Source organism: Lissotriton vulgaris, chromosome 5 (genome assembly GCF_964263255.1).
Source record: "Lissotriton vulgaris chromosome 5, aLisVul1.2, whole genome shotgun sequence".
Taxonomy (NCBI): domain Eukaryota; kingdom Metazoa; phylum Chordata; class Amphibia; order Caudata; family Salamandridae; genus Lissotriton; species Lissotriton vulgaris.
Window position 1 is genome coordinate 882,266,755 of NC_141693.1, and position 19,347 is coordinate 882,286,101.

At 45.5% G+C, this 19,347-nt stretch overlaps 1 protein-coding gene across 2 annotated transcripts in view; it reads left to right on the top strand.

Annotated features, from left to right (window-relative positions):
• The window catches only part of TNKS2 (tankyrase 2), a 691,336-nt gene that overhangs the window by 56,618 nt on the left and 615,371 nt on the right, over window positions 1–19,347 (top strand). For both annotated transcript variants that reach the window (XM_086922459.1, XM_086922461.1), the window contains exons 5-6: window positions 9,910–9,985; window positions 17,965–18,059. In XM_086922459.1, coding sequence (XP_086778585.1) covers window positions 9,910–9,985; window positions 17,965–18,059 — 171 coding nt within the window. The remainder of the gene's footprint in view (window positions 1–9,909; window positions 9,986–17,964; window positions 18,060–19,347) is intronic.

A 19,347-nucleotide genomic window follows, 5' to 3' on the forward strand; every position in this document is an offset into this window, starting at 1 on the left:
TGGAACCTATGAAGTGTCCCCTCTGCAAGACAAAACCAACAGGTTAATGTACAAGGAAAAACATTCCTATAGCGTGAATGTAGAAACACAAAGGAGAAGAAGCTTCAGAAAGAAGACTGAAAAGTGCTTGAAAAAATACCCATCAGCCCACTCAATAGCGGAACTTCGTCATCTGGGTTTATATGGTTGACAGTGGTATCCAGTATGCCCTTCCTCAGGACGAACCTGGGGCTAGCAGAACTTGGACCACATGATTGACCCTCAACCATAGAAGATGAGCAAGTACAGGCTGTAAGGGCAAAGTTGCAGTGCTCAAAAATTGTGCAAAAAGTAAAAGAAAGGAAACGAATTGTAATCCAAGTGTTCTAAAAATACCTATCTTGATGTCATAAGAACAACTTTATTGGGTCTGACCATCAAGGTGGTATGATTAAAAGCAGAGTGACAATAGCATGCAAGGAATTGCTATTCACCATGAGTGTAAGTTGGTCGACATGTTTCAGCCTGGATAGGCTTTCTTCAGGACCTATGATTCACTACTGCAACACTTACTTTCTATGCTGTGAAACCTACAGAACAAAATCCAATTTTAGAGTGAAAAAATTGGTATATCTTCTCCTGTGTGAAAGAAACAAAAGACATAAACCACAGTAAGAGTTCATGTTCCAAGGACTATCATATGTCCTTCTCAACGTATTAGTCACCTGAAGTTCAACTCACCCAATTTGTAGGGAGGAAACACCTCACCTCACCTGGCGTCCGCTCAGGATAGAGGAGGCCACGCACTAAAAAAACACAAAACACCTATTTAAATTCATCTTTAAAATAAGGGCCTTGGAACATGAACTCTTACTGTGGTTTATGTCTTTTGTTTCTTTCACACAGGAGAAGATATACCAATTTTTTCACTCTAAAATTGGATTTTGTTCTGTAGGTTTCACAGCATAGAAAGTAAGTGTTGCAGTAGTGAATCATAGGTCCTGAAGAAAGCCTATCCAGGCTGAAACATGTCGACCAACTTACACTCATGGTGAATAGCAATTCCTTGCATGCTATTGTCACTCTGCTTTTAATCATACCACCTTGATGGTCAGACCCAATAAAGTTGTTCTTATGACATCAAGATAGGTATTTTTAGAACACTTGGATTACAATTCGTTTCCTTTCTTTTACTTTTTGCACAATTTTTGAGCACTGCAACTTTGCCCTTACAGCCTGTACTTGCTCATCTTCTATGGTTGAGGGTCAATCATGTGGTCCAAGTTCTGCTAGCCCCAGGTTCGTCCTGAGGAAGGGCATACTGGATACCACTGTCAACCATATAAACCCAGATGACGAAGTTCCGCTATTGAGTGGGCTGATGGGTATTTTTTCAAGCACTTTTCAGTCTTCTTTCTGAAGCTTCTTCTCCTTTGTGTTTCTACATTCACGCTATAGGAATGTTTTTCCTTGTACATTAACCTGTTGGTTTTGTCTTGCAGAGGGGACACTTCATAGGTTCCAGCACTTTTCAGTCTTCTTTCTGAAGCTTCTTCTCCTTTGTGTTTCTACATTCACGCTATAGGAATGTTTTTCCTTGTACATTAACCTGTTGGTTTTGTCTTGCAGAGGGGACACTTCATAGGTTCCAGCACTCAGACTTCTGGTACTTCTCGTGTTTTTTATAATTTTTTTTAATGCCAGTTTCTGACCAGCCAGTGGTTGGGTGAGTGGATTTGACTCTAGAGAGGATGTCGGAAGTGGTGAACAGTTGGGCATCGTAGTAGTTAGTGCTGGCTTTCATTTCCTTTAGTTTTGGGGCCCTTCAGGGGAGTTGTTTTCTTCTTTGGATGGACAATTGGATCTGTAGTCCATTTGGTCTCCTAGGTGGAGAGGGAGATTTAGCACTTGAAAAAGTGTGTAAGAATTTGGTACTATAAAACATACCATATAAACATACCAGCTAGAGTTTTGCAAACTATACTTCACAAAAGAAATTGATTTGTTAGAGACATCTAGCGTCCGATTCCTTTCCCTTTGAATGTCCCAGGCGTCAGACTGGATCTGGAAGAGTTTTCTTGGAGTAATACTCCTGCGCATTGGTAGGTGGCGTCGGTTGGCTCCACATGATATAGTCTCCACCGTTGGCACATCAGCATCAACTATATAGTCGCCACCTCAGTACGATGACGTCCGCTATTTTCTTTCCATGACAGCCAGCGCCGATCTGTGCAGAGAGCTACCCTTTGTCACATTTTGACAGGCTTTTTCGGACTTTTGTCGAGCATTTTTGGTGTGTGTGTGTTTTCAAACATTTCAAAGAAGACTTCTGGATTTAAACCGTAACACACCTGCCCGTGCGCCAGATCCACACTTTGTCTTTGGTGTCTGGAACACAACCACAACTCTAAGTTGTGTTCTGACTGCCGGGCCATGGGTTAGAAAGCTTTGATGGAGCTGCCCCTAAAGTTAATTGTGGCTCGGTGCTTGGCAGCACAACATTCGCCCGGAGATCTCATTCTCAGTCCTAGTCAAGATGAATGTCCAGCCACTGCTCTGGAAGTACTAAGTTCTCACCCTTCCACTCAGTCATCATATAAGTCAGGTAAGAGGCATAAGAAACACAAGACGTCTAAGCATGCTTCCACTTCTCGCTGGTCTGTTGGATGACATGACAGAGGAGTCTTTTTGCGTAAGGCCTAGTTCTTTGGATCCTGCTCCTGGGTCAGCTCCGCGCTTCCCTGTCTTCCCAGGAGCCGGAGCGACACCTGCCCAGCTCAAAGAATGTTATGATGCACTGTGCCTCATATCTGGGTGGCTTGACCCTCCCCACGTGCCTTCGGGTCCTAGAGGTTCAGAGGGGTCTACATCCGGTTCTGCAATGCCCCCTCTTCCAGTGATAGCTCCATACTGACTCTGCGACCTTACCTGGCGTCGACTCACTGCAGAGACTCCTGAAACTAACCGCTATTACGTGTGGCACCAGCCAGCCCCATTCTAAACCCCAATGACCCAAAGCCAGATCAGCGCCTACCGACTCCGATCCCAGCACCAACAGCACCCTTAGGCCCTGAGTCAGTTCCTCCTATTTTGAAGGGCTAGGAATCGAAGAAGATTACGAGGGGTCTCTGGATCCTTTACAAGACCAGCCAGAGCAAAAAATGTATTGATATAAGGAATTGGGTGCAGCCAGTGGATTGGACACCTCTCAAGATTCTGGTCTGCTTTCACCCCCTACTGTGGCTACAGAAGAGGGTGCTTCCTACGTTACGTTCCTACGTTATAGTGGTGCAAACGGCAACTGAGGTCCTGGACCTTCAGCTCTCTTCTGTTGCAGTCAATAAACACATTGTGACGAAGGTCCTGAAGCCGGGTTTCAACCCCTCCTGCCTTTCAATGAGGCCTTGACGGATGTCCTACTGGGAACCTAGTCTGAATAGGACAATTGCCTCCCGCCATCGCCCTGCACCGAGCAACCCACATTTTCTCACTAACCACCCTACCCTGAGAGCTTGGTGGTCCAAGCTTATACATTGCAGGGCTCGTTCCCTTTCCCACCCCTGGACAAGGAATCCAGGAGACTGGTAGTTGGACAAGAAGATTTTTTTCTCCCTCCATCCTTGAGTTGCGGTTGGTGAAAACCGCATGCCTTTTGGGCCGTGACTCCCACTCCCTGTGTGAAACGGTTCTGCAAATGCTGTCACAGGTCCTGTAGGAGGCCCAGGCCATCTTCTCCCAAGCAGTATCAGACCCGAGAGATGTGGTAAAGTTCACCCTTTGTTGTGGGCTTGACACCACCGACTCTCTGGGCAGTTCAATTTCGATGACTGTGGACGTTCAGTGCCACACCTGGCTGAGAACTTCTGGCTTTTCTGGGGATGTTCAGGCTTTGAGATGCCCTTTGATGGCACCTGGAGACAAAGCAGACATGGCCCTAAAGCTCTTTAAAGACTCACGGGCTATGGCAAAGTGTTTGGGCCTCTCAGCGGCCACATGTTCCCTGTCTGGTTATCGCCTCTTTCGTGGCTATGGAAGGGGCTTTCAGCTGTATCAGCCATACCCCAGCCACAAGACTGCACACATTTAGCAATCTCTGTGCGGCCTTGGGCTGGGCAGCCAGAGGTCGGGTCATCCCCCACCTGCACCCTCAGTCTCCAAGCCCTTCTATTCCGGCCCTACAAGATCATTGGAGGCCAGTTGACAGCAGGACCAGCCATCTGCTCCCCCCTCTGGCAAAAAATCACGTAAACAGGTGGGTTCTAAAGATAGTTTGAATGGGGCTACTCTCTCCAGTCCGAGACTACCCCTCTCTCCATACCACCAACTTACGAACCGCTGACGGAGGATCACTTAACCCTGCTTCATGAGGAAGTCATGCCTGTCTTGGCCATGGGAGTCCTAGAGAGGGTTTTGCGCCAGATGTTGGCTATGGTTGCTATTCCTACTACTTTCCGGTTCCAAAGAAAGAAAAGGGTCTGCATCCTATCCTAGATCTGTGAGCCCTAAACTATTTCCTCAAAAAGGCAAAGTTCAAGATGCTCACTCTGGCTCAAGTCTTGTTTTTCCTAGACCCTGGAGACTGGATGGTAGTGTTGGGCTTGCAAGTTGTCTATTTTCTCTTTCCCTTCCTGCCCGCTCATCAGCGCTACCTGCAGTTTTCAGTAGGTCATGAGCACTTTCTGTTCCCTGTACTCCCCTTTGGCCTTGCCAAGGCCCCTCATTGTTCCCAAGATGATTGTGGTGGTCGCAGGTCATCTGTGCAGATCAGGGTTGCTAGTCTTCCCCCCCCAATCTCCACAACTGGTTGTTGAAGGCGGGTTCATCTCAGGCTGTCATTTCCCACCTCCAGACTACAGCCAACATCCTGCATTCACTGAGCAGCTCTATCAGCATGCTGAAGTCACACCTGACACCCTCTCAGACGCTCCCTTTCATCGGAGCTGTTCTGGATACATGGTTCATTTGGGCTTCTCCTCCTGAATGGCGAGCCCAAGATATTCAGGCTATGATACCGATGTTTCAGCCTCTATCCTGGATTTCGGTGAAAATTACTCTGAGGCCGCTAGGCCTCATGGTCTCCTGCATCCTGCTTCTGACACAAGCCAGATGGCATACGTGGGCTCTGCAGTGGGACCTGAAGTTCCAGTGGACGCAGCATGTAATGTAATGTAATGTATGTGGTCATGTAAAGCGCACTGCTGCCCTGAGGCATCGTGGCCCTGTAGACCGCTGGGGAACCCGTCCTGGCTATCCCTGTGAGATGGTCCCTACTGGGTATCTTCAAGGTGAAACCAGGCATCCCCGGTGAATGTGGGGGGCCGTTGTAGAGATGAGGCAAGCTAATGCCCAGAGTTGCTGAGTGTGATCCCTGGTTAGAGTAGGCACGAGATAAGAAATTCTCGACTCCGCTGACCCTGGTCCACGACCCTGCCGCGTCGGGAATTGAACCCTGGTCCCGGGCCGTTCTCTGCTTCCGGGTCTGCCGCCTCTAACCAGTGAGCCACACCACTCCACATCAGCGGACTCTCTCTGCCATGGTCCAGATCTCTGAGGGAACTGCACAGGACCCGCAGTAGTGGCTGACCAACTGCGATTGGGTCAGAGGCAGATCCCTCTCCCTTCCCCTAAACAGATCCCACAGTAGTGACAGATGCATCCCTCCTGGGATGAGGTGGCCAGGTGGGGATAGGAGGAATACGGTTTCTGGGAGAATCCAGGCTCCACATCAACTTTCCGGAGCTCCGAGTGATTTGCTTGGCATTGAAAGCTTTCCTTCCTTCAATCAAGGGAAAGCTGGTGCAAGTGATCAGACGCCACCGTCATGTGGTACTGCAACAAACAGGGCGTGGTGGAGTCCTGGACCCTTTGTCAAGAGTCTTTGCATCTCTGGACCAGCAGGGCATATCACTGGTAATTCAACACATTTCAGGCTCCCTGAATGCCAGGGCGGACAAACTCCTCTATCTATGCATAGCGGTTCATGAACGGTGTCTCCATCTGGAGGTGGTGCAGAGTCTATCAGCTGTAGGGGGAGCCTTAGTTACATCTGTTCATCTCCGCAGAGAACACACAATACCAGCAGTTTTGTGCGTTGGAGTTGCCAAGCCGGCTCTCGCTCGGAGACGCTTTTCATCTGGAGTCTAGCTCAGGCCTCCTATACACTTTGTGCCCATACCACTCCAGCACAGGGTGCTTAAGAAGGTCAGGAGCGAACAAGCCCAAGTCATTCTTGTGGATCCGAACTAAGCACGTAGATTCTGGTATTTCGTGGTTCTCCAATTAAGCAACGATCCTCTGATCAGGCTGCCCCTTTGGGAGGATCTTCTGTTGCAGCAGCAGGTAAGGATCCTCCACCCGAACCTGTCAATTCTACACCTTCTTGCATGGAGATTGAGCAGTGGCAGTTTATAACTTTCGCCCTTACTACCGAAGTCTGAAATGCTATTTTAGCGGCCAGACATCCCTCTACTAAGACCATGTGCCCCTGCAGCTGGCACAAATTTGTAAAATATTGTACACAAAGATCTATTGATCCTCTTTCTTACTTGTTGTTTTGATGCTTGCCCAGTAGGGCTCTGCTCTGGGCACTCTCAAAGGGTACCTTTCGGCCCTGTCTGCCTTTTTGAGGCTGGCAGACCAACCCTCTTTATTTAAATCCCCTATTGTAAAAGGATTTCTCAAAGGGCTTGTACATATGTTTCCATTTCCCCCTTTCATCATGCCTCAGTGGGACCTTAATTTGGTTCTCCGCTTCCTGATGTGTGCTCCATTCGAACCTTTGCACTATTACCCCTTTGGCTGCTTTGCATCAAAACAGCTTTCTTTAGTGGCAATCACATCGGCCAGGCGGGTGAGTGAATTGCAGGCTCTGTCATCCAAGCCTGCTTACCCGACCATTTCCCTGATAAACTGGTGCTTCATACTAGGGCCTCTTTTTTTACCCAACATGGTAACACCATTCCACGTTGGGAAATCTGTCACCCATCCCACTTTCTGTGCTCCTCCACATGACTCTAAAGAAGAGGAGCAGCTCCACCGTCTGGATCTAAAAAGAGCTTTGTCTTTCTACCTTGAAAGCATACAGGTGTCTTGAGTGGATGACTAACTCTTCATGGGGTATGTGGGAGCGAAAAAGGGTTGTGCAGTGCAGAAAAAAACAATCTTGGTGATCAGAATCCTGCTTTTCTCTGGTCAAAAAGCAGCCTCCTGAAGGTTTAAGGGCAAATTCTACCAGAGTGAAGACTGCTTCCGCTGCGCTGCATCATGGAGTCCCAGAACTCAACATTTATAAGGCTTCTTCGTGGGCATCTCTGCACGCGTTCACCAAGCACTACTGCCTGGTCAGTCAAGTCTGCAGTAATGGCCTTTTTTGGCTGCTCTGTCCATCAGGACTTCCTGGTCCAAACTTGTCCACAGTCCCTCCTCTGGGGATGGCATTGCTTGGGTATCTATTCAAAGGTAAGGAATCTTTGGCTAGATGTCTCTATCAGATAAACAAGTTACTTACCAACGGCAAAGCCTTATCTAGTAGAAACATGATCCAGCAACACATTTCTTACCGACTCACCCATCCTCTCTGCACTGCAAACAGGTTTTTAGGGTAAGGGCTGTTCCCTTTCAGGGCCCTAGTTGTTCAGAAACACACCACTATTGGCGCACTTCATGGATCTGCGCTCCTGCTGTGGAAAGTCGTGAAAAGCAACTGATGGCCGCGCGCCGAAGTGGCGACTTTATAGGTTGAGTGGGTGTCACAACATCTGAGACGCCGCCAATAAAGTCATGCGGAGCCGACCAACGCCACCTACTGGCGGGCAGGTGTATTACTCAATGAAAAATCTTCCGTATCCAGTCAGATGCCTGATAAATTTAAAAGTAAAAATCTGCGGCTAGATTATGTCTCTACCAGATAAGGCGTTACCAAAGGTAAGTCACTTGTCCTTCCCTCTCCTCTTCCACCAAATAATTTATAGTTTTACTTCTCTTATTTTGTGCTGGCATTTCCACTGGCTTTCATACAGCAAAGCCCCAACCGGCTCAGCTGCATAACACTTTTGACCTGACGGCTGACACCACAGTGCTTTTTGGTTAGCATGTCACTCATCTTGCCACATTTTGAGAAAGCTTTCCAATTTAATACTTTCTGAGAGGGCCTTGCAGGGCACTACCGACCTAGGAAAGAAAATAGGTGAGGGGCCCACACTGGTTTCTGAAATGCAACAGATAGAAACAAAATTCTGATTGAATGCCTTTACATTGTCTATTCAAGTGTAGGCAAAGCATTTTCGCCATAATTATCTCAGGTTTTTGGGCAGGGATCTGTACATTAGGCACATGGTCCTTCTCTGGGTGAACAGAGGACTCTGCTACACCGGTGGTTTGGCAGGAGGTCTGTCCAACTCCCAATGATTCCCTGAGTAGAGTAGGGAATGCCTGGATGCTTTGGGCACATTTAATAGGCCTAGCAGATCTTTGCTTCAGGGAACTTCTCTGTGTATATTTAACATAGTCTGTACGTGTGACTGTTTTGTGATATTATTATTCTTGTTTCTCAATAACTGCAGAACAATCTTCACAAAAACCTCAGTTGGAATATTTACAATTGACACACTCTGTATTAACTATACAATCTATTTCTAAATCTTCATTCTTGTGACTTTAATTCTGGCCTTGGGATACTTTGTAGATGAGAAGCATGTCAAAGTCACATAATTTGTTGACCCTTAATTTTATAAAATGTATTTGACATCTTGCAACACCAGATTTTGTTGTATGTGCCCAAACTAGTAAACCATCAACATTGTGCAGCACAGGCAGCAAAGCCAGTACATTTTTCAGATCGCCTTCGCCTTACCAACTCTCTGTTGCTTTCTGCTTAATTTTGCAAACATGAGGGAAGGATGGTCCAATTACTGGTCTTACTTGAAGGTGTAGTGTTCTTCCATGCCTCTGGTCCAAATATACTTCATTCAACCTTTTCCAAAAAACAGCTTTTGAAAAAATTAAGGAATGATAAATGGTTGGGTTCCTTTTTTTTTTTTCCTTCTTTATTTCTTCCTTCAAATTTTAGTATAGTCAGACCGTGTTCATGGTTTCTTGCATCCCTCTTCTCTGCTTGATTCCTACTTAGCAATTAGTGCTTGGATATCTAGTGGTCATGTGCTGTATGAAAAAAAATGATGATGATGATCCTCTACTGTAGCAATACGAATGACTGGTTCTCAGAACTGGTGGTACGACTCTGGTCATTTTATTCTTTAGTCCACTAGAAATAGGATGACTCTGGGACAGCAAACACCTGTGCCAAAACCCGCTGTTTGAGGTGAAGGCTCTTGTTGTTTACCAAGTCTGTCCACATCAGTCCGGCACCAGTGTATTTGAGTATACAAGTCTGAAAAAAAGAGGAGAAAAAAGTGCATGCTTGGCTTTGACTTGAAAACAAGTAGGCTTTGACTTTGGTGTATTTGTTAATTATCATCTTATACCTGTGTATGTCCCTATGTTAACCATTCATTATATTTAACCATTGCTGCCAGGATTTATTTTAATGACATTCATGAATTGATCCATGTTTTATGAAATTTCCCTCACTCAGTGCTTTTAACTCATGGAAGCTGCCAATAGTAAATATTATTTGGAGGGTGGCAGGCCATTTTGAAAATGATTATTTAATTGAAAACACAACATTTTATTTTTCAAGACCGACTGCAAAAATATTGCCATGAGAAGTTGAGTAGCTGCACAGAAATACAGTATGTTTTATTGTGGAATAGAAGAGACATTTGTAAAATGTTTCTAATTTCTGCTTGTGTTAAAGGCACATGTGAGTGTTCTCCAAAAGACCAATACCTAGCTCTCCTTTGCGAGACTTCTATTTTGGTACAATAAATGTTTATATTGAAATACTGAAAAGGATGTGTTATTGTTTTGTAGAAGTGGAAATGAAGAAAAACTTAAGGCGCTTCTTACCCCTCTAAATGTCAACTGCCATGCCAGCGATGGAAGAAAGGTATGGTACTTTCATAGATGTGTGTAAATGACATAATAATGTATATTCAGTTACCAGGGTTTCTTGGTGAATTATGTCGTTAGGTGGAGTCTCTGAGATATGATCTTTGTGACAATATATGCTGCTGTTTACCATAAAGGCAGTGTGCGTTTTTCCTGCTTGCCTGGATGTCATGTCCTTAGCGCTCAGCATTGTAATTTGCTTCTTATCCTAGAGTTTAAGTAGATTTAGCACTAGTGATATTGCCAGTGCAACTATAGGATTGATGTAATTTTCATCCCTCGGATGAAAGCTCTTCCTGAAATGCATTGAAACACCGTAAATTCCATTGATATTATGCATAAAGACCTTCACAAGGCCCCCCTGACTGAGGATTTGTGTTGACCCAAGGTACCTTGACTACTCAAAAGCGAAGATATCTTTGCAAACTATCTGCCCCTGTGGAAAAATCATAGATGAGAACTCCTAAAAGTTGAGTTGCAACCACACAATTCTATATGTTCATTGGTGAACTTGGATTGTTCAAAGCCATACTCCTCGGTTACTTCTATAAGCCTGCTCCATTCGGAGATGGTTGGCTTACATTAACAGCCCTCTTATGAAGCATGGCCAGTTGGATGTAGCTGGCTGGCCTGATTCTGAAACAGTTTGAAACCCCTTTCCAGCTTACAGGGATTAATCCACCCTTGCTATTTGCTTTACTGACCTAGTTAAAATGACCAAGAGAACTGAGCTTAAGCGGTTTACCTTGGGAGCACATTGATCCTAAATTGTGTTCCAGACATAGATAAAGTGAAGGTTCATGATTGAATTTAAATATATCCTCATTTTCACAACATCCTTATATCGGAGTTTGGTCTTGATCATTTTTATTCCTGAGCTGTTTTGTTCAGTTCAAAGATTGCACCAAAGCAGTGGAGTCCAGTTAGTAGGCATGCACTATTACATTCCACATTGTTTGTCCAAAGCAAACATTTCTACTTGTCCATCTAGAAAATATGCTATGCTTCGTATATCTGTTGAAAGATGTTTTCTTACACAGCCCAAAATTGCAGCCATCATGTATGTGCTAAAGCAGAACATCTTTACTGTGAACATGTTCTTGTTGGGAAGACCAGATGTAACGTGTATTCTTCAGAAGCATGATGCTCAGTTTTACTCATTCTAGCAATTAGCAGGCATTGCCTACAGGTCCTGTGCAGTGAAAGATCACTCTTTAAATGTGGCCAAAAAACCCACAATTGTCATGAATATTAGTGCAAGAAATCTTGCCCCTCAGAGTAACCTTGCCACAGATAACAGTGCAAAGGGAAAAAATGAAGCAAAGTTGTAGGAAGTTGGCTCTATATATACTGTACCAAAATGAGGTACAGTGTGCAGAGTCCAGTGGAACCCCAAAGATAAGCAGAGGTAAAAGTAGATAGCACCTTACTCTCTATTTGTGGAAGAGTGAGAGAGCAGTAAGGGTTTATCAGAGGGTAGTGTTAAACAATTGTTGTATACACTCAATCAGCAAATGATGTCACACACTTAAAGACTGCACTCAGACCAATTTGTTTGTATACAAAATATTATTTAGTTATTTTATTTCTAGAGCCAAGCCAGGCCTGGTACAGGTAAGTGAAATAAATGCTTTGCATAATCTTATGCAATGTTTTACTATTGATTGCAGTTTCAAATGCAGTTGATTGAAATACAGGAAAGACAAAATTACTTTTTAGTCACTTTATAGATTACTTTGTACGTTACTTTACAGATTACTTTTTAAGTTACTTTTTCTACTCGGTGTGATATGCCTAGATATCGCACTGGGACATTACCTAATGAAAAGGTAAGTAAATCCGTTTTTGTACAGTTGCAGTTCTTCAGGTTTTCATACATATCAACTCCACACAGAACATTTTTCATGAAAAAACAGTTAATGTATTCCTATTGAGAGAAATTAGGTAAGTACTTTGTTGTGGGAGTTGGTATTCTGGGGTTAGGACCAGGGTTCCCCTAGGGTCAAGGATGCACTCTTGAAACACCCTGAGCGGCTCTAGGGCAGCTGGGTGCAGAGCGCCGAGGCCCAATGTTATCCAATTGGGAATATGGGGCCTCCAATTGCTGGCTGCTCACGAGCTGGCTGCAGAGTTGTGGCAGCAAAGCTCCTGTTGTTTAGCAAAGGGGGATCCGAGTTAGCACCCAAAGTACACCCGCAGCGGCAGCTGGGTGCAGGGTGCTGCTTTGGTGTTGGGTTCCCTGGTGATTTCAATGCGGAGTCTCCATTTGCAACAAAGACTACAGGCTTGGACACGAAGATCTTCTGGAGGTGACCACCAGTTTAAGAGGTAAGTTGGGACACCTGCAGATGCTGGGACACTGTTGGTTGGGCCATCCAGGGCCTTCGGACGTCAGGTGCAGATGTGTCTTTAGGCGTCAGGTTTTCTTACCAGCTCTTGTCATGGTCTGGGGATCCGCCAGAAAGAGGCTGCAGGCTGGCTTGGAGATTCGAGACAGGTCAGAGATCACCAGATCTCAGGTCAGGATCGCAGGGAGACGACCTCTTTGTGTTGGGCCATTAGAACTCAGACCATTGGCGTCAGGTGCAGAGTGGTGCAGACTCACAGATTAGGCCAGAGCTAGAGTCTGTGGGTGAACGAATCCGGTGTTCAGAGGAAACAAAGTCCTGCTTGTGGAAGGCAGGGCAGGTCCTTTGGGTTCTTGAGGCTGCTGGCTGCAGGACACCCCGGGATTTCGCTGGAGCAGATTCAAGTTTGGGTCAGGCAAGTAGGGCTGGGGCCAAGTGAGCGGGTGTCATTCTCTTCTTAGTTTCAGCACAGCTCTTGGGTCCTTTTTCTTCTCTTCTTCTTGGTCGGTTCTTGTCAGAGGAGGCAAGGTCCAGGGGTGCCCCTAAATCCTAGATTTAGGGGTGTTACAGGTAAGTAAAGTTTGGGACTAATGGGTCCCTTCTTTTGGATGGATACACTCCCTATTATGCCACTCTCCAGTGGGAGGGGGCATATGCCTCACTCTGGTTGGCTTGGTCTCCACATCTGCAAGTTGGCGGGGACTGAGAGTTATGCTTCACCTCGCCTCCCCCACCTGAGGGGTGGGGTTGGCAAAGGTGTGCTTCCTCACTTAGTTTTTCTGCTGATTCTCCCACCCAAAGTGGGGGTCAGAACTGGTGGGTGCCAGTTGCTGGAAGCAGCAAAAGGCCTGGGAAGCTCACACTCCTGTAAAAGTGTAAGAATTAATTGCCCACTTTGTCTGTAAATAAACCGTACCAAACCTGTTTGTTAATAATGGTGTAAGGTGAACCAGAGTCCACAATCAATTTACCGTTCACCCTACCAGCAACAATCTCATTCACAGGTTTCTTCCTACGTTGAGCACAAACCTCAAGAACCCCCTCATGCTCAGAATTGTGCATGTTCTTTCTCTGACTGAGAATGTTCATCCGATAGACATGAGTTATCCACTATACATTTCACATACCTCGAGTTACAACAAACCCTAGCAAAGTGCCTTTTTACATTGCATTTAGAACATTTCTGATGCAGAGTTGGGCACCTATTTTCTTGTGTTAAGTGATCGGAGCTACCACAACTGTAACATCTTCCCTTTAAGTCTCCCATTCTGCGCTCCCCCCAATGTACTTTGTGGTGGTTTCTTTCTTTTAGTGTGCTCCAGATAACACTCTCTCCATACCTTCCATTTCATATAAGATTCACCTTCAGTTATAAATAGTTCAGGCGAGGGAAGATTCACTGTGGACATGTTAACTAAGACTGGTAACCAGAAAGCAATAAATGTACTAAGCAAAGGATATATAATAATGCTTCTAAAGAAAAAAAACTGCAGACAACAGTGGATGCACAGTGGATCCAAGTAATTTGTAAAATCTGGAGTTAAACAAAATATTCTTTCTCAAAGGTTTGTATTGGTAATTTGCTGTTGTATCTAATTTAATGTAATGTTATCCAAAATGGCTCCCCTGTTGCAGGTAGTTGCATCCAGTATGGTCAATGGAAAGCAGGTCAGTCCTAGCGCCGCTGATGCAGATAGCTGCATTCAATAATATCAATGAAGGATTCCAAATCAAACCAATGCTGCCGCATTTTATTTGATCTTTCCACTTTACAACATTCGCTGGGCAATCCTAGCTTGGATCCCAGAACCAATCCAGAGCAGGTGGAAGAGTGACGCACGCAATGTGCACCCAATGAAAACCAGGTAAACCAAGGAGCATGGTACACGCCCCAAGGTTTTCTTGAGCACAAAATGTTCCCTATGTGTAGGGGAAACAAACATACCAGGTGCTGAAGACCAGCGGGGCTGCACTGCAATCAGTGAAGACACGTCCCGAAACACCAGAAAGAATGCTTTTGCTTCTCCAAGGCGTCACTCGCAGACCAAGGCAGCGGAAGCAATCCAGCATCGTGTGTGAGGGCTTGATTAGAATTGTCGGCTTGTCGCCACGTTTGTTATGTTGTTTCTCAAATAATGCTTAAACCAGTTGTGTGGATGGGTCGAAGATGTATTCATAAACTCATGCTCTGTACATTTGTGCTCCGCCTTCCAGCTCCATACGCTCTTTCCAACTGACCCTGAATCAGAGCGTTGCAACCTGGTACACGGAACCCGTTCAGTAATACACAACAATAGCCGCATATTTTGGCGTATTTTGTGTTCCTTCATTCCATTTGAGCAATATGCAAAGTATTGGTGCAGGCGGACACACAAAGTCCGCACCCCACAATTCAACTCCCAAAAAAGCTCTTATCCACGGTGGAACTCTCATACTTACCAAAAATTAGAACATTGTAATGTTGAGAGCTCCATTGAAGACAGTGAAGTGACTAGAGGCGAATAATGGCTGGCAGAAGCCTCAGGCTCCAACATTCCAATGATTATCTTTTCTGTTTCTCCCTTTTTAATTTAGAAAATTCTACTTTTCTGCCTTGGCCTATTCCGCTTGTTAGAAGACCTCTATCTACCTTGTTTTAGGCCCTTGCCAATTGCTCTGGCCTATTACTCTGGTTCATGGCCTTTAACCACTGTTTATAGTCGTTGGCAGTGGGCTATAATGATAAACTAATAACCAAAGGTCCTCAGAAATCCTTGTCTACTTGATCTCACAGTTTAAAAGCGATCAGTTGCACGTTTTCCGTGTTGGCCATTTGAGAAAACCATGATTCAGTTTTTAGATTTGTTCATTAGTACCCAGAACTATTTCTAGGTTCATATACACATGTGACCAATTACTTTGCTGAATATTAACTTGTACTTTGAGTAGTTGAACCCTCCCATATGTGTTTGTAAAGTGTTTTATGTAATGTTTTTTCTTTTTATCATTCCAGGAACCTTTAGACCTAATGTGTTTGCTTGAGCTACTTCACTGACGTTATACATATTAAAATGAATGCATATGGTTCACTGTGAGTTGAGGAACTCATTTCCAGAAATGTATGCCAATGGTATGTGCAGTGTGGTGACCATCATTACCTATTAACTTTGGACGAAGAGACTGCCTGGAATTGCTGATACACAGTCATCAGATTACATACAGTTGTAGAGCAAATGCATGTATCCAGTGTGCTATTTTAACATATTCTGAGGTGGAGCATGCATTTCCTTTTATTCAACTGTTCCTATGTTCATTTTTTCCCCTTCGAACCATTATCCATGGGAGCAGTATTCATAGTGGCAAGGTTACTGTGATGGACAAGATTTCTCACACTATCCTGATGAGAATTGTGTTATGTTAGCCACATTTACAATGTGACCTTGCATCTAGAAAGACATGTGGGCAATGCCTGCTAATTGCTACTTTGTGTAAGAATGAGGCTCTTGACTTGTCAACATAAGCTACAATTATCAACTTTCTTTTTCTGCTTTAGCAAGCATGTGATGGCTGCAGTTTCATACTATGTAAGAAAACCTCTTGTAACAGATATACAAAGATTAACACTTTTTCCAGATGGCAAAGTAGTAATGTCTGATGTGGGACAAATAAAATACTCTCCACTGAATCATGCAGTATTTGATTTGTATAAAAACAAAGCTGAGGAACAAAAATAATTGAGACCGGACACAAGAGCCGAACTCAGCGCCCTACTCAAGAAACCTACAGCGGACCCCACCGAACTCAAGAATTACCGCCCCATCTCGCTCCTCCCGTTTCCAGCCAAAGTCATCGAGAAGACCGTCAACAAACAGCTGGCCGCCTTCCTCGAGACGAATGGATCCCTCGACCGCTCACAGTCTGGCTTCCGAGCCAACCACAGCACCGAGACCGCCCTCATCGCTGCCACCGATGACATCCGAGCCCTGATGGACAACGGAGAAACAGCGGCCCTCATCCTCCTAGACCTCTCCGCGGCATTCGACACTGTCTGCCACCGCACCCTAGTGCAGCGCCTCAGCAACGTCGGAATCCAGGAGAAGGCACTGGAATGGATCATCTCCTTCCTCGATGGAAGGACACAGAGAGTCCGTCTACCACCGTACAAGTCAGAGGCCACCGAAGTCATCTGCGGCGTCCCTCAAGGATCCTCGCTGAGCCCCACCCTCTTCAACGTCTACATGAGCCCCCTCGTGGCCATCGCACGCCAACACAACCTCAACATCATCTCCTACGCTGACGACACCCAGCTGATCCTCTCCCTGACCAACGACCCCGCCGCCGCCAAAGCCGACCTTCACGAAGGGATGACGACCAGCCGCCTGAAACTGAACTCAGACAAGACGGAAGTCCTCATCCTGGGCTCCTCGCCCTCCGCCTGGGACGACTCCTGGTGGCCCCCCGCCCTGGGCACCGCACCCAAACCGACAGACCACGCACGCAACCTGGGGTTCATCCTGGACTCCTCCCTCTCCATGACCAGACAAGTCAACGCCGTCTCCTCGTCGTGCTTCAACATCCTGCGCATGCTACAGAAGATCTTCCGGTGGTTCCCCACCGAGACCAGGAAGACGGTCACCCAGGCCCTCGTCACCAGCCGTCTGGACTACGGCAACACCCTCTACGCCGGAACCACCGCCAAGCTCCAGAAGAGACTCCAGCGGATCCAGAACACCTCAGCCAGACTTATCCTCGACATCCCACGACACAGCCACATCTCCGGACATCTAAGAAACCTGCATTGGCTCCCCGTCAACAGAAGAGTCACCTTCCGTCTCCTCACCCACGCACACAAAGCCCTACACGATCAAGGCCCGAGCTACCTCAACAACCGCATCAACTTCTACGCTCCCAAACGCCATCTCCGATCAGCCAGTCACGCCCCCGCCGCCGTCCCCCGCATCCGAAGAACGACAACAGGAGGAAGGTCCTTCTCCTACCTGGCCGCCAAGACCTGGAACTCCCTCCCGTCCGACCTGTGCCTTACCCAGGACCACCTCTCCTTCAGGAAGAAGCTCAAGACCTGGCTGTTCAAGCAGTAGCAGCCCCCCCCCCCCCCTCAAGCGCCTTGAGACCCTCCGGGTAAGTAGTGCGCTCTACAAATGTCTTGATTGATTGATTGAAGAGCCAGTAGGGTTAACTGTGTTTCCAAACATTTTTTATACAGAGTTTTATATAGCACAAACTTGACCCGAATTGGGTATCAGAGCGCTTTACATAGCACCAGTTGCATTACATGAGGACACATTTATTTTTTGTTAGGCATGGGGAGATTAAGTGATTTGCCCAGAATCACAGGATGTTCAGTGTCATTGCCGAGACTCTAACCCACTTCCCCAGAATCAAGGTCGACCGCCCTAGCCGTTATGGTAGTCTAACTTCGTCTTTACTCCATGTATGTCTAATCTAATGAAAATACATTTGCTACCCACAAGAAATTCTGTCCTTTCAGTCCCATTTCTTCAACTCAGAGGAGATTCTAATCTGGTATTGAGATCCATTCGAACCTCCCCGAAACTGATACAATTTGTTGATGTTATGAAACAAAAGTTTTCCATGTTGACCTATTATCTACATATTATTTTCTTCATAGTCAACTCCACTGCATTTGGCAGCAGGGTACAACCGTGTAAAAGTTGTGAAGCAACTACTGCAGCATGGAGCAAACGTTCATGCCAAGGACAAAGGGTAAGCTCTTTCACTTTTGATCCTCATTCTCTGAACATAGTATGTAAAATCAATATTGCAGATAATTGCTTGTTAACCTATTCTCCCCTAAATCTCAAATTTTTTTCACTGTTTTTTGTTGGATGTTTTCATTTTTCTGAAAAGGTTACTTAGATGGACAGGCTTGTTCCAGGAACCTTGGCCTGATTGATGACATCTTGGTATTTGCCAATTTTTCGGCTCAAATGATTCATAAAGGCTTCCATTATTCTGAGCCTGTCTCCTCATTTTATGAATATTAGCTTTTTTACATTTTGGCAGTGATTATATGAGTTTGTAACTTTTTGTTGAGTTGATGAAGTTGAGCATTCTTTATTCAACATGCTGATCGAACAAGGAAAATACAATCTACGTGACAAAAAGTTAGACGTGAAGGATAACAGATGATTCACAAATGCTACTTATTTCATCAGAGTGGCACAACTAGAAAACATCTCTAGCAACAAAATTTGAAGTCTAACATAGCCTTCTAGCCAGATGTAGCGGGCTCTACCAGCCATTACAGGCCTGCTCCACCGTTAAAGACTTGAGCCGAAGGCGCAGGCCTTAAGAAGGGAGCGGGCCTTTAATAGCCAGTAGAGCCCATTGCGGAGGGCTCTAAGGCTATTAGAACATTCTGCCCCTAGAGGGCAGAAGTTCTAATTTGTAAAACAAAGGCTTCACAGATCGCAAGTGAGTAAAATCCCCTCGGGCTTCATGAGGCCTTTATTCACAGCAACAGCTGTGAACAAACATTGAAATGTTGATGTCTGGCTTCTACCAGCCATTAGAAACCCGGAGCTCTCCATTATCGTCAGTGGAGCACTCAACATTCTAATGTTCTAATAGGCTTCAAAACACCTAGACCCACCTTCAACCTCCCCTCATCAAAGGGCCTTCCCTCCTTCTACACGCCTTTCTCTGCCAGACCATACAGTGAACCCTCAAATGAGCACCTCTCCCAATTTGCTCAGACAATGACCTGACCACTTCCTTCTAAACACTATGGTTATCTTCTTTAATGACAGAGCTGCTGTCAAAGATGCTGCCAACATCCATAATCCTGTTGTAGAGGTCATTCGTCACCCCTCGTTCCACATCTAACTATTCTTAACCCTTGAGGCACAGTTTTCTAAATTATCTCTCCCATCTTTCTTCAATATCCCTCTAAAATGATGCTACATTATCTTCATGAACAGATGTTACACACAGGAGAGAGTTTAGGGCTTTGATCCGTAAATCCCATATTGCTTGTAAAAACAAGCATTGA